This window comes from Amblyraja radiata, chromosome 35, assembly GCF_010909765.2.
Source record: "Amblyraja radiata isolate CabotCenter1 chromosome 35, sAmbRad1.1.pri, whole genome shotgun sequence".
Classification (NCBI taxonomy): Eukaryota; Metazoa; Chordata; class Chondrichthyes; order Rajiformes; family Rajidae; genus Amblyraja; species Amblyraja radiata.
In genome coordinates this window covers 2,465,515-2,480,434 of record NC_045990.1, presented here as the reverse complement: position 1 = coordinate 2,480,434, position 14,920 = coordinate 2,465,515, and the positions used below count along the sequence as shown (strand labels likewise).

The 14,920-nt window shown below is 49.1% G+C and overlaps 1 protein-coding gene across 1 annotated transcript; it reads right to left on the bottom strand.

Annotated features, from left to right (window-relative positions):
• Window positions 1-1,167: 1,167 nt before the first annotated feature.
• On the bottom strand, window positions 1,168-14,699 carry plppr2 (phospholipid phosphatase related 2). Its single transcript, XM_033050814.1, has 8 exons — window positions 14,665-14,699; window positions 12,619-12,710; window positions 10,698-10,886; window positions 9,557-9,680; window positions 7,454-7,704; window positions 5,340-5,516; window positions 3,871-3,989; window positions 1,168-2,931 (listed from the first exon to the last, which is right to left on the bottom strand). Exons 2-8 carry the CDS (start codon window positions 12,682-12,684, stop codon window positions 2,826-2,828), a joined length of 1,032 nt encoding a protein of 343 aa, XP_032906705.1. The 5' UTR covers window positions 12,685-12,710; window positions 14,665-14,699; the 3' UTR covers window positions 1,168-2,825.
• Between the last annotated feature and the right edge of the window lie 221 nt (window positions 14,700-14,920).

Below are 14,920 nucleotides of genomic sequence, written 5' to 3'. Positions count from 1 at the left end.
GAATAGTCTTACCTGAGGCAGAACTGGTCCTGGAGGGCAGGGTTTAAACAATATAATTCAACTATATTATGATTAAGGGTGTTTGTTACCACGTATATAACACTTGATTCCATGAAATGGTGAACAGGTGCCAGGGTAACTAGTCATCGGCAATTCTTTTCTCCCTTATAAAAGCACGGTAACATCTGCTACCTTTCATTGTGTGTTGTATTGGGAGAGCACGGCCTCGATGGGGGAGTGGCCACTGGAGGCCCCGCAACAGCCTGGGGCTCGGCTGGACCGGGCGCCACTCCAAGAGGCCGGGCACGTGGACCGCACGCGTCCTACAACGGTGGTGGACACTTGCGGCCACGCTTGGCCAGGCTGACCCTGCAACAACGCCAGGCCAACACACCTTCATGGTCACGTCACGGTCCCTGCGCTTACAACAACTGGGACTTGGAAATTGTGCCAAACTGGTGACTCTGTGTACTGTCTCAGTGTGCTGGTGCTTATAAACATGTACTGCATCTGAGAAGCTTATCTAAGTGCTTATATATAGTGATACCTGTACTGATCTGTGTACAAAGATGAATTTCACTGTACCTTGGTACATGGCGGTGCAGGCTCGAAGGGCCGAATGGCCTCCTCCTGCACCTATTTTCTATGTTTCTATTTTCTATACGACAAATAAAGTAACATACCATACCATTTAACTGGGGACACTTTTCCTCACAGAGAGTGGTGAGTCCGTGGAATTCTCTGCCTCAGAGGGCGGTGGAGGCTGGTTCTCTGGATGCTTTCAAGAGAGAGCTAGATAGGGCTCTTAAAGATAGCGGAGTCAGGGGATATGGGGAGAAGGCAGGAACGGGGTACCGATTGGGGATGATCTGCCATGATCACATTGAATGGCAGTGCTGGCTCGAAGGGCCAAATGGCCTGCTCCTGCACCTATTACCTATTGGGACGGCTCAGAATCAAATGAACTTGGAAAGATCATCATTTTTGCATTTCAATATTTCTGCAGCCATTTCTTTTTGAATCCTTGGAGTGCACGCAAGCCCATGGGGAATCTTCTCTCCGTATACTTCACCGTTCACTGCGGTTTAGGGTTTGTGGATCTCCATCAGATTGGGCACTTCCCCATTAAGAGTCCACATTCCCACTAAATCTGCTTGGACACATCCATGAAATGATCATGCATTTTATTCTAATATTATTAATTGAATCCAAACAAACACCACGTAGCTTTTTTTTTTTTCTTCCCCAACCGTAAAAGTATTTCAACATTTAATGAAGATTCATATTCTGCAGCCGGGCAGGGAACGGTCAGATACTGAACCACCAGAGGATTTGTTCATTTCTGAGGGACATTTCAGAATGACCTTCTCCCCGCTGTTTGCACCAATTCTGCCCCATTCACTGCCATAGTTGCTTGACCCAGCGACTGATAATGGCATTGGCAGCCGAGAGGTGCCGTGGGTATCTGTCACTCCTGGGTGAAAACTGCCCTTTTGCCAGCTCAAAGACTTGGAGCAAAATCCCATTTCTGCTCGGAGAAGATCTCCCCTATTACACACCAAAGTTTGCCAAAGTAACAATCGCCGACTGGTTCATTCTGGTGACCCTGTAGATATCATTACACCGTTTCCACAAGTTACTGGAAGAGGCGAAATCTCTCTGGAACATTCCCCGAGATCTTCATGCAATTGTGTTGCACTGAGGATTGCAATCTCCAATCAGCAGCCTATCCATACCTCGACCAACCACTTGGCCGACCCATGGCATTTGAGGGGAGCATGTCACTGGTTGCATTAAACTCTGAGCATCCTATTACACTGAGGTCTGGTAATATCCTAGATGGTCACCACTAGACGTTCAGCCAATCCCCACCCTTTGACTTCTGCTCCTTCACCAAGTGTTAAGATGGTGCCCAGATGCTCCATACCAGTCAAACCTCACACTTTGTCCAATTACTCCATTCCCAAAGTCTAGATGGAGTTCCCACCAAAAGGCCAGGTAGTTTCCACCCAATGTATATTCAATCCCTACTTATACCAATGTCCCAATGGATCCTATCCTCTATCCAGATTATCCTCATGCACAGCCCAGACAGCCGACACCCAAGGTCCATGAGATGGCCACTGAAGTTCAGACGTTCTCCAACTAGTTTAGACAGTCCCCATCTGACGTCCATAGATGATCTGCATTCATGTCAATCTGGTTCAAGCCAATATTCCACCCAATGTCTGGAGGCCTCCATCTGATGACCAACCCGTGCGACCCTCCTGGACGCCGTGCCAGTCCTCACCAGATGGTGCCCACCTGGTCAAGAACATCCAGGTGATCTCATACACTCCTGACCTGAGGTCCAGGAGATCCCTACAGCAGCACCCACCCAACGTTGAGAAGGTACCTCTGCTTATTCGCACAGTCCGTTGAGGGTTGAAAGAACACTGCAAGGTTCCAGCATTGAAGATCGGAGCCCATCTGTTGGAAGACCCCAGGCTGGCGAAGTGCGGAGAAGTCTTCCCTAATCCAGTTGCGGTGACAGAAGTGGCGACTCTCCCAGCTCCAGGACCAGTTACAACCTACATCTCCGTGTGGCGGTGGGAACAGCAAGACCGACTGGTCTACCAGTTGCCGAACATCTACTGGGGTCTTGCGCTTGCTCCGAGAGATGGCGTTTGTGCTGCACAGAGGGTCGAGGAGAAGAACAGAAACTTACAGGTGACAGCAGCACAGGGGAATGTTCCTACTAATCTGACAAACACTAGACTCTACAGGAGTGAGAGTGCTCTTCATGCAAAGCTGTACACACACACTGGGCTCCGTCCGAATGGGCTTCACACCTCGCTCATCACCGACCGAGTGGCGATCAACACATCCGGCGTCGAGGGGAAGAAGCACGAGGAGCGTTCATGTTCCTTCTGGGAATTCAGCTGGACGATTCTGAAACGGGAAGAATGAATGAATGAATGAATACTTTATTGTCACGGGTGACCAGTCACGGTGAAATTCTGTTCGCGCACTCAGGGTATGCAAATAATCGCCACATAAAGGGCGCTGACAATGTTGCAAAGTATCCCGCGCCTGGTGGATACCCCCTCCTCCCTCTCGCTCCAGCAATACAGCGTGGAAACGGGCCCTTCGGCTCAACTTGCCCACACCGGCCAACATGCCCCAGCTACACTAGTCCCACCTGCCCCTGTTTTGTCCATATCCCTGCAAACCTGTACCTGTCTAACTGTTTCTTAAACGTTGGGATAGTCCCAGCCTCAACTACCTCCTCTGGCAGCTTGTTCCATACACCCACCACCCTCTGTTTGAAAAAGTCACCCCTCAGATTCCTATTAAATCTTTTCCCCTTCACCTTGAACCTCTGTCCTATGGTCCTCGATTCCCCGACTCTGGACAAGAGACTCTGTGCATCTACCCGATCTATTCCTCTCATGATTTTGTACACCTCTATAAGGAGAATTGTAACTTAAGTTCTTTAGTAACTTGTCAGTTTCTTTGTTGAACTAAATTAAGGCGCATGTTGCAATCAAAAGCGCTTGAACAATTGGTTGGGAGGGAGAGATAGATCGGCCATGATTGAACGGCGGAGTAGACATGATGGGCCGAATGGCCTAATTCTACCCCTATTCCACATGACCTTCTGACTTAGTAGATATTTGTGGAAGTGTGTGTGGGAAAACTGGAGATAAATCATATTTAGATCTGATTTACGGTGCTGGTCCTGAAGAGATACAGGACTAGTGAGCGGATTGTCCTCCCCACCCTCAAATCCTCCTTCCTCTAGACAGCCAGGGAAAGGCACGCCGCGCTTGTCTGGCAACCCGCCCGCTCGCATTCTGGTGTCGACCGCTTACTTCAGCAACACTTAACTTTTCTAGTGGACTTTCCACACAGGGCAAGGCCAGCATCACGCAGGCAGGTTTCGGCACATTCGCCACCTTCTTGCAAACTGGGTTCTTCCCTTTAAACTTATGGACCACGCAGCATACCTGTGGGGAGTTATTGAAGAGTCTTAGAACATACAACAGCGTGTAGCACAGGCTCCTTGGCCCACCATGCCTGAGCCGAACATGGCACCAAGTTAAAATAATCCCCACCAGAACGCAAAGTGCTGGAGTAACTCAGTGGGATCTATCGCAGTCGCTGCCTCAAAAAGGCTGGCAGCATCATCAAAGACCCACACCATCCTGGCCACACACTCATCTCCCTGCTACCTTCAGGTAGAAGGTACAGGAGCCTGAAGACTGCAACAACCAGGTTCAGGAATAGCTACTTCCCCTCAGCCATCAGGCTATTAAACTCAAATGAAAAAAATCTCTGAACATTAATAGCCCATTATCTGTTATTTGCACTTTATCAGTTTATTTATTCATGTGTGTATATATTTATATCATGGTATATGGACACACTGATCTGTTCTGTTGTGCTGAAGCAAAGCAAGAATTTAATTGTCCTATCTGGGACACAGGACAATAAACTCTCTTGACTTGGGTTAGGTGGCAAAATTAGACACAGAGTGCTGGAGTAACTCAGCGGGTCAGGCAGCATCTGTGGAGAACATGGATGGGTGACGTTTCACAGAGTGCTGGAGTAACTCAGTGGGTCAGGCAGCATCTGTGGAGAACATGGATAGGTGACGTTTCACAGAGTGCTGGAGTAACTCAGCGGGTCAGGCAGCATCTGTGGAGAACATGGATAGGTGACGTTTCACAGAGTGCTGGAGTAACTCAGCTGGTGCAGCAGCATCTATGGAGCTAAGGAAATAGGCAACGTTTCGGGCCGAAACCCTTCCGGGTTTCAGCCCGAAACGTTGCCTATTTCCAGAAGGGTTTCGGCCCGAAACGTTGCCTATTTCCTTAGCTCCACAGATTCTGCTGCACCATAACTCAGCGGGTCAGGCAGCATCTGTGGAGAACATGGATAGGTGACGTTTCACAGAGTGCTGGAGTAACTCAGCGGGTCAGGCAGCATCTGTGGAGAACATGGATAGGTGACGTTTCGGGTCAAGAACCTTCTTAAAATAATCTCTGCTGCCTGCACATGGTCCATACAACTACAGATCCATGTACCTATCTAAATGGAAGAAGGGTTTCGACCCGAAACGTTGCCTATTTCCTTCGCTCCATAGATGCTGCTGCACCCGCTGAGTTTCTCCAGCATTTTTGTGTACCTTCGATTTTCCAGCATCTGCAGTTCCTTCTTAAACACTAAATGCCTCATATATGCCTTAGTGGTAGAACTTATTAATAGCACCTTATGAATTGTTAGAAGGACAGGGAGCAGTTCATATTCTACTGAGGAGCGATCTGTACAATCTGGGACAGATTGCCGGCACTCACCAAAAACATGGCCACGGCAGCCCCGGTGACGAATCCCACCAGCACGTCTGACCAGTGGTTGCGGTGCTCGGACACGCGCACCACGCCGGTGAGGAAGGTGAGACACAGGAGGGTTAGACACACCACTGGCTTGGTCAGCCGTGTCCCCTTGGCCCGGAACATAATGGTGACATACATCTGTGGACAACAAGAAGCTTCATTCAGATTCAACTTTATTGTCATTGTCCGTGTACAGTACAGAGACAACAAAATACAGTTAGCATCTCCCTAGAAGAGCGACAAAGAATATGAGCAATAAATAAATATATTTACGTGTATACAGTCATAGTATTTTATTCCTGGAGTGTCCGGGGGGGGTGATTGTCAGTCACCGAGGTACGTTGTTGAGTAGTGTTACAGCCGCAGGGAAGATGCTGTTCCTGGACCTGCTGGTCCGGCAACGGAGAGACCTGTAGCGCCTCCCGGATGGTAGGAGGGTAAACAGTCCGTGGTTGGGGTGAGAGCAGTCCTTGGCTGTCACGGCAAAACCACACCGCTCATTCTCACTTCCAACGCACACTGGTGTCTTATGGGCCTGTGCCACTTAGACGGGTTTTTTGGCGACTGGACCCCCCCCCCCTACGACAATATCTACAACAACCTACCACCTAGTCGATGGCAAGCTACCGACAACCAGCCACCCATTAGGACGTCCACCTATGATCTTCTGAACTCATAAACACATAGAGGCCTCTAATCCTAGTTCAATTTTAAATTCCACTAGACCAAGTGCAGACCCGTTAGGTCTTCTCCCCCAACGCAGCCGTTCCCTACCCGTAACCCCCACGGGAGACGTGGTCCTCCAACTCAAGCCGTTCAGGACTCAGCAGTGCGGCTGTTTTTAAATGGCGTCTTTGAGGCGAGATTGCGGGCGCCAGCAGCCGTTATGGTCGCTGGCCAGCAGGAGGCAACAAAATGAGTGAGTGGTGGGGGAGGGGGAGAAGGATTTTATTAAAAATGTGTACATAAACACGACGAAATTTAATCAGGAGTGGATACTTGGAATGAAAAGTGAAATCTCTACCGAAATGGAAAAAATCTCGGCGTTTCTGCGTCTGGTGTTGGCGTAGCAACGAATCAAAGGCTGGCACCCACAAGTCAGGCAGAAACACACACACACACACACACACACACACACAGTTTTAATATATTATAGATTTTAGATAAGTTAATTTTAAAGTTGTATGTATTTATTTTGTTTTTATTAGCTGCACTGACAGGAACTGATTGGGGAAACAATTTTCTCGTTTCCTCTGTGTACGTAAGTACTCAGTGAAAATGGCATTAAAGTAAATACTGAAATACTGAATACATCGTATATGTTGATTCTTTTATTTAATCTTGTCTTTTACCTGCCAATGTCACTTTTATCTTTTTTTTAAAAACTTTAATCCTTGACCTTAATTTTATCGTTGCTGAGGTGACCCGTTGTGTTGTAAAAAACATTTCATTGTCCCGTTGACCCTGGGTTTACCCACATATGACAAACTGAACTGACCACACATTCGACAACCTGACCAAGCTATGTCACCCGTACTAATCAAGAATCTATCTCTCTCTGTCCTAAAAATATCCACTGACTTGGCCTCCACAGCCTTCTGTGGCAATGAGTTCCACCGATCACCACCCTCTGACTAAAGAAATTTCTCCTCGTCTCCTTCCTAAAAGAACGTCCTTTCATTTTGAGGCTGTGCCCTCTAGTCCTAGACTCTTCCACTAGTGGAAACATCCTCGCCACGTCCACTCTATCCAGGCCTTTCACTATTCAGTAAGTATCAGTGAGGTCTTTCCTCATTCTTCTAAACTCCAGCGAGTGCAAGCCCAGTGCCTTCTAATGCTCATCTTGTGTTAACTTGCTCATTGCTGGGATCATTCTCGTAAACCTCCTCTGGACTTCACCAAAGAAATTTCTCCTCATCTCCTTCCTAAAGGAACGTCCTCTCATTTTGAGGCTGTGATCTCTAGTCCTAGACTCTCCCACTAGTGGAAACACCCTCTCCACATCCACTCTGTCCAAAAGCCATTCACTCTTCTGTATGTTTTCCCCATGGCCCCTGGTCAGGAATCGAACTCACCACAGTGTAGATGGCAGCGTACATGCTGAGGGCCGCATCCTTGCAGGGGAAGGCTCGTCGGGCGTTGGACACCAGGCTTGGGCTCCCAGTGCAGGCTTCTGGGGAAGCGATGAACTGCGTGGGTTGGTGGCAGCCCAGAGCCGTATAGTTGGGTCGACAGACAGTGAGGAAATGTGGCGCTGGGCTTCCCATGATCACCTGCCCTGCATTCACAAATATATCCGTGGCAAAGAGTCCAAAGGTGTAAACCCCTGCAGTAGAAAGCAAGGTTAGCGACAAAACAGCAACAAAAACCACAACATCACCGTCTGAAGAAGGGTCCCAACCCAAAACGCCACCTGTCTACTTGCTCCAGAGATGCTGCCTGAGCCTTGGAGCGCAGGAGGATGAGTGGTTGATCTTATAGAGGTGTACAAAATCATGAGAGGAATAGATAGGGTAGTCTCTTGCCCAGAGTAGGGGTATCGAGAACCAGAGAACACAGGTTCAAGGTGAGGTGGGGGAAATATTTAATAGGAACCTGAGGGGTAACCTTTTTCACACAAAGGATGGTGGGTGTATGGAACGAGGTAGTTGAGGCAGGGACTATCCCAACATTTAGACAGGTACATGGATAAAACAGGTTAGAGGGATATGGGCCAAACGTAGGCAGGTGGGACTAGTGTGGATGGGACATGTTATTCAGTGTGGGCAAGTTGGGCTGAAAGGCCTATTTTCATACTCTTATGACCTGCTAAGTTACTCCAGCACTTTGTGTCTATCATTGGTATAAACCAGCACCTGCAGTTCTTTGCTTCGACACATCATCTGTTTATTATCCACCCTTGCTGTGCCGCTACAACTGTTGTTCAGTCTCCACTCTCAATCCTTCCCACAGATGCTGATTCCCAGATCAGGAATCCGTCCAGGATCAGATCAACCTCCCATTGTCATCCACCCCAAGGCCAGGTAACAACATCAGTTCTCAATAGCATTTCTGAACCCATTCTATAGCGGCAGGAACCAATAGCTGGCTTTTTAAGTTTAGTTTCATATTGAGATACAGTGCAGAAACAGGCCCTCATGAACGGCTCGAAGGGCCAAATGGCCGACTCCAGCACCTATTTTTCTGCGGGCGAGATTTGGAGTATTGTGAGCAATTCTGTCACCCCACATCTGAGGAAGGATGCGCTGCCTCTGGAGAGGGTCCAGAGGAGGTTTACGAGAATGATCCCAGGAATAATAATAATAATAATGGATGGGATTTATATAGCGCCTTTCTAATACTCAAGGCGCTTTACATCGCATTATTCATTCACTCCTCAGTCACACTCGGTGGTGGTAAGCTACTTCTGTAGCCACAGCTGCCCTGGGGCAGACTGACGGAAGCGTGGCTGCCAATCTGCGCCTACGGCCCCTCCGACCACCACCAATCACTCACACACATTCACACACAGGCAAAGGTGGGCGAAGTGTCTTGCCCAAGGACACAACGACAGTATGCACTCCAAGCGGGATTCGAACCGGCTACCTTCCGGTTGCCAGCCGAACACTTAGCCCATTGTGCCATCTGTCGTCCCAGGAATGAGTGGGTTAACCTATGACGAGCGTTTGTCGGCACTGGGCCTGTACTCGCTGGAGTTTAGAAGAATGAGGGGGGACCTCATTGAAACTTACAGAATAGTGAAAGGCTTGGATAGAGTGGATGTGGAGAGGATGCTTCCACTAGTGAGAGAGTCTAGGACCAGAGGGCACAGCCTCAGAATTAAAGTACGTTCTTTTAGGAGGGAGATGAGGAGGAATTTCTTTAGTCAGAGGGTGGTGAATCTGTGGAATTCATTGCCACAGACGGATGGAGGCCAAGTCAATTGATATTTTTAAGGCAAAGATAGAGATATTCTTGATTAGTACGGGTGTCAGGGGTTACGGGGAGAAGGCAGGAGATTGGGGTTAGGAGGGAGAGATAGATCGGCCATGATTGATTGGCGGAGTAGACTTGATGGGCCGAATGGCCTAATTCTGCTCCTATCACTTATGACTTTATGAACTGAACTGACTAATGTGAACTGCCTGCTGCCGGGAAAGCAGAGCGACGTCGCAGAGTGGAGGAGCAGCCAGACCCACCCAAGAACCTGATCACCCTGCGGACCAGAGGGTTGAGCGTGCAGCATTCAGCGGTCACGATCGTCCGCTCATGACGTACAAACTCCGCCTGAAAGGCAAAGGCAGCCAGCTCGCCCAGAACGATCTGCAAGAGAAAAAGCAGAGGAGTTTGCTCCTTATTCACAAAACTAAACGCTTTGAGATGTCCGCAAGTCTCTGCCCGCTGAGGTGGTGGAGGGGGGGGGGGGGGGGGGGGGGGGAGGTGGTGGTGGGGGGGGGGGGGGGGGGAGGGTGATGGTGGGGAGGGGTGTGAGAGGGGGGTGAGGAAAGGGGGGGTGGGAGAGGTCATGGTGGGGGAGGGGAGGAGGTGATGGTGGGGAGAGAGGGAGAGGAGAGGGAGTGAGAGGACAAGGGGTCACAGCTTAAGGATAAGGGGGAAATCCTTTAGGACCGAGATGAGAAGAAACTTTTTCACACAGGGAGTGGTGAATCTCTGGAACTCTCTGCCACAGAAGGTAGTTGAGGCCACAGTTCATTGGCTATATTTAAGAGGGAGTTAGATGTGGCCCTTGTGGCTAAAGGGATCAGGGGGTATGGAGAGAAGGCAGGTACAGGATACTGAGTTGGATGATCAGCCATGATCATATTGAATGGCGGTGCAGGCTCGAAGGGCCGAATGGCCTACTCCTGCACCTATTTTCTATGTATCTATGAGAGGGGGGTGAGGGGAGGGGGGGGAGGAGAGGGGGGAGGAGAGGGAGGGAGGTGATGGTGGGGGAGGGGAGAAGATGGGGGGGGGAAGGAAAATGACCCCATTGATGACAGCTGGTGTCAATGAAACTCCATCTAAACACCATGAAATATAAGGAACTGCAGATGCCAGTTTATCCAAAGATAGACCCAAAATGCTGGAGTAACTCAGCGGGACAGGCAGCATCTCTGGAGAGAAGGAATGGGTGACGTTTCGGGTCGAGACCCTTCTTAGTTTAGATTAGTTCAGAATGGGGTACTGATTCTGGAACATTAGTCACGATCATATTGAATGGCGCTGCTGGCTCAAAGTGCCGAATACACCTATGTTTCTATGTTTCTATAATATCAGGGAAACTAGAGAATAGAACAAACCTTTAGCGTGAAAAATGAATATGAAAGTGGTTCTTACTGTTGCCATGGGAATGGCTGAAGCCAAGGACTGCAGCAGGACCGGTGGGAGCACACTGGTCTCCTCTGGCCCAGGGTAGGGCTTCATGTAGGCACTGTCGTAGCAGAAGAAGCCCTGTCTGTGTACAGCAAATGTGTCTGTGTACTCAAAGTAGTACGTCAGCAGCACCATCCCAACCATGATCAGCAGCTGAAATACAACAAATGTTAGTTGGCAGGCAGCAAGCAGAGGAAGGGGGTGGTTGGGGTGGGGGGAAAGAGCAGTGATGAGACAGAGAGAGAAGAGATAGATGGAGAGAGAGGTCAGAGATATGGAGGGGAAAGGTGGAGTGAGCGGGGGGGAGGAGGGGGATTGAGTTTGGGGGGAGCGAGAGGGGTGTGATAGAGAGTGTTTTTTTCTTTGTGTGATAGGCTTGGTTTTTTCTCTTTGCTCTTCGATTGTTTTTATCTCTTTTCTTCTTCTCTGTTCTTCTTCCTCTTTTCTTCTTTTCTTTCTTCTCTCTTGTTCTTCTCTTTTTCTTCTCTTTGCTCTTCGCTTTTTTCTTCTACTTTTCTTCTCGTTTCTTTCTATCTTTTTTCTTCTCTTCTTTCCTCTTTCTCTCCCTTCTCTCTCTCTCTACCCTCTCTCTCTTATCTCTCTCTCGATCTCTCTCTCTGGTTTCTCTCCTTCTTGTTGGGCTTTCTCCTCTTTCTCTCGAGGGGCTTGCTCTGTCTCTCTCTTTGAATCCGAGCTAGATAGAGAAAGGATCATTGAGTTAAAATGAGAACTTAAAGCAGAGGAGTAGAGAAATGCCAAGCTAAAAAGAATGAACAAAAGGAGAAATCTAGGTAAACACAAATTAAAGTAAACATGCGGGGTGAAATTGGCAGAAGAATGCGACATCTGAAAGCAGAGAAGGTGGGGATGGGATGAGGAATGAGAAATAAGATGATTTCCGTAAGAGGAAAGAAATATGCAATGAGGAAAATAAAATGAGGCTAAAATAAGGGGAACAGTGTGCGTATTGATTATGAAGATAGACACTAAGTGCCGGAGTAACTCAGCGTCTCCGACAGCATCTCTGGAGAAAAGGAACAGGTGACGTTGCAGGTCGAGACCCTTCTTCAGACTGAGAGTCGGGGGGGAGAGAGAAACTAGAGGCATGAAATGGTACAAATTAGAGCTGGCACTGATGGTCAAAGAGCCCACAATGGTCCATTGTTGGCTGTGGAGGAGGTGATAGCAGAGGGATAGGAACAGTGAAACTAGCAGGATGACTAGGGTGGGGGAGGGACAGAGAGAGAGGGGATGCAAGGGTTACTTTAAATTGGGGGAATCAACATTTATATATTGGGCAGACAGAAGGTACACAAAAATGCTGGAGAAACTCAGTGGGTGCAGAAGCATCTATGGAGCGAAGGAAATAGGCAACGTTTCGGGCCGAAACCCTTCTTCAGACATATATTGGGCTGTAAGTTGCCCAAGCAAAATATGAGGTGCTGTTCCTCCCATGTGCGCTGGGCCTCACTCTGACAGTGGAGGAGGCACAGGACAGAAAGGTCAGTGTGGGAATGGGAGCTGTTGAGCAACCGGGAGCTCGCGTTGGTCAAGGCGACTGGGCGGAGGTTTTTCAGCAAAACGATCGCCTTGGATTTGGTTTAGGAAGGAATCGCAGGTGCTGGTTTAAACCGAAGATAGACACAAAATGCTGGAGTAACTCAGCGGGACAGGCAGCATCTCTGGAGAGAAGGAATGGGTGACGTTTCGGGTCGAGACCCTTTCTTCAGACTCTGATTCTGAAGAAGGGTCTCATTCCTTCTCTCCAGAGATGCTGCCTGAGTTACCCCAGCTTTTTGTGTGATTGGCGGAGTAGACTTGATGGGCCGAATGGCCTAATTCTGCGTCTATGAGCTTATGGCGAGATTCCTTGGATCAAACTCACCTCTATGGTCAGGAAGCAGGGAATGATGGACGCACTCCGACGCACATCTTTCTTCTCGCGAGGCATCTTTGACAACGTTGGGCTCTCCTGATCTGAAAGAGAACATGTTTGTGATCCATGTTTGTAGCAGCATCTGGCAAACGGCAGCTGGGACAATTGGATTACTTGGAGCCATCACCTCATTTGGGCCTCTTCTCAGTAGAGAGAGTGTGGTCAAACATCTTAAATTTTCATTCCCCCAACCTACTCTAACCTGACCCTCCTAAAACTGCTGCCTATCCCGCTGAGTTACTCCAGCATTTTGTGTCTATCTTTGGTATAAACCACCTTCTGTAGTTCCTTCTTACACGAGAAAAATTGGGAGATGGAGACACGGGGAACTGCAGATGCTGGTTTACACAAAAAGACACAAAGTGCTGGAGTAACTCAGCTGGTCAGGCAGCATCTGTGGAGAACATGGATAGGTGACGTTTCACAGAGTGCTGGAGTAACTCAGCGGGTCAGGCAGCATCTGTGGAGAACATGGATAGGTGACGTTTCACAGAGTGCTGGAGTAACTCAGCGGGTCAGGCAGCATCTGTGGAGAACATGGATAGGTGACGTTTCACAGAGTGCTGGAGTAACTCAGCGGGTCAGGCAGCATCTGTGGAGAACATGGATAGGTGACGTTTCGGGTTGCGACCATTCTTCAGGTTGAGGGATGGCCTGTTTGAGACTGAACGTGTAGGAAGGAACTGCAGATGCTGGTTTACACCAAAGATAGACACAAAATGCTGAAGTAACTCAGCATTGAAGAAGGGTCTGAACTCGAAACGTCACCCATTCCTTCTCTCCAGAGATGCTGCCTGTCCCGCTGAGTTACTCCAGCATTTTGTGTCTATCTTCAATAGGGACTGTTTAAATTTGCTGTCCCAGTGTTACACTGGTATGTTGATAGTCAGAGAATATAATTACATTTGAGGCCTAGATTTGTAACCTTGCTTGGTGATAACTGGTCCTTACCTCGCCCTGGTTTTAACTCTCCTTTCCCCTCCCTCACCTCTCCACTTTAGCCTCTAAACCCTACCCTACCCTTCTGCTCCCCTCTACATTTCAACAAGTCCCAGCTCAACCTCCTTGCTCCCAGATGTGGTAGTCGCTGCCTCACAGCCATGGAGGGAGTGCAGAGAAGGTTCACCAGACTGATTCCTGGGATGTCAGGACTGTCTTATGAAGAAAGACTGGATAGACTTGGTTTATACTCTCTAGAATTTAGGAGATTGAGAGGGGATCTTATAGAAACTTATAAAATTCTTTAGGGGTTGGACAGGCTCGATGCAGGAAGATTGCTCCCGATGTTGGGGAAGTCCAGGACAAGGGGTCACAGCTTAAGGATAAGGGGGAAATCCTTTAAAACCGAGATGAGAAGAACTTTTTTCACACAGAGAGTGGTGAATCTCTGGAACTCCCTGCCACAGAGGGTAGTCGAGGCCAGTTCATTGGCTATATTTAAGAGGGAGTTAGATGTGGCCCTTGTGGCTAAAGGGATCAGGGGGTATGGAGAGAAGGCAGGTACGGGATACTGAGTTGGATGATCAGCCATGATCATATTGAATGGCGGTGCAGGCTCGAAGGGCCGAATGGCCTACTCCTGCACCTAATTTCTATGTTTCTAAGAGACCCGGGTTCAATCCCCGACTACAGCTGCTGTCTGCACGGAGTTTGCATGTTCTCCCCGTGACCTGCGTGGGTTTGCCCCGGGAGCTCCGGTTTCCTCCCACACTCCAACGACGTGTAGGTTTGTAGGTTAACTGGCACTGCCCCAGTACTTCATTTTACATTCAACATAAAAAATCTCTCTCAGACACCCCTCCTCGTCTCCATCCCCCTCTCCTCTCCTCCCCAGTCAATGAAGGTGGCATTTAAACGCCCAGCGGTTCCGCTCAGCCCCGGCCCCCGTTGTACCGGCGGCTTCATGTTAACTCAGCGCCCGTGCCTTTGTTTACAGCCACGGCCCGGGATACAGGTTGTAGAGGCGGGGAGACAATCCCGGGATCACAGTCTTACCTTCAGACCGCAAACCTCTTCTCTTCTCCTCTCCTCCCCTCAGCACCTCCTCTGGTCTCCTCCCCTGTCCTCAATTCCTCCTCTCCTCCCTGTCCTCTCCTCCCCTCTCCTCTCCCCTCTCCTCTCTCCTCCCTCCTCTCCTCTCTCCTCTCCTCTCTCCTCTCCTCTCCTCTCCTCTCCTCTCCTCTCCTCTCCTCTCCTCTCCTCTCCTCTCCTCTCCTCTCCTCTCCCATCCTCTCCCCTCCTCTCCTCTCTC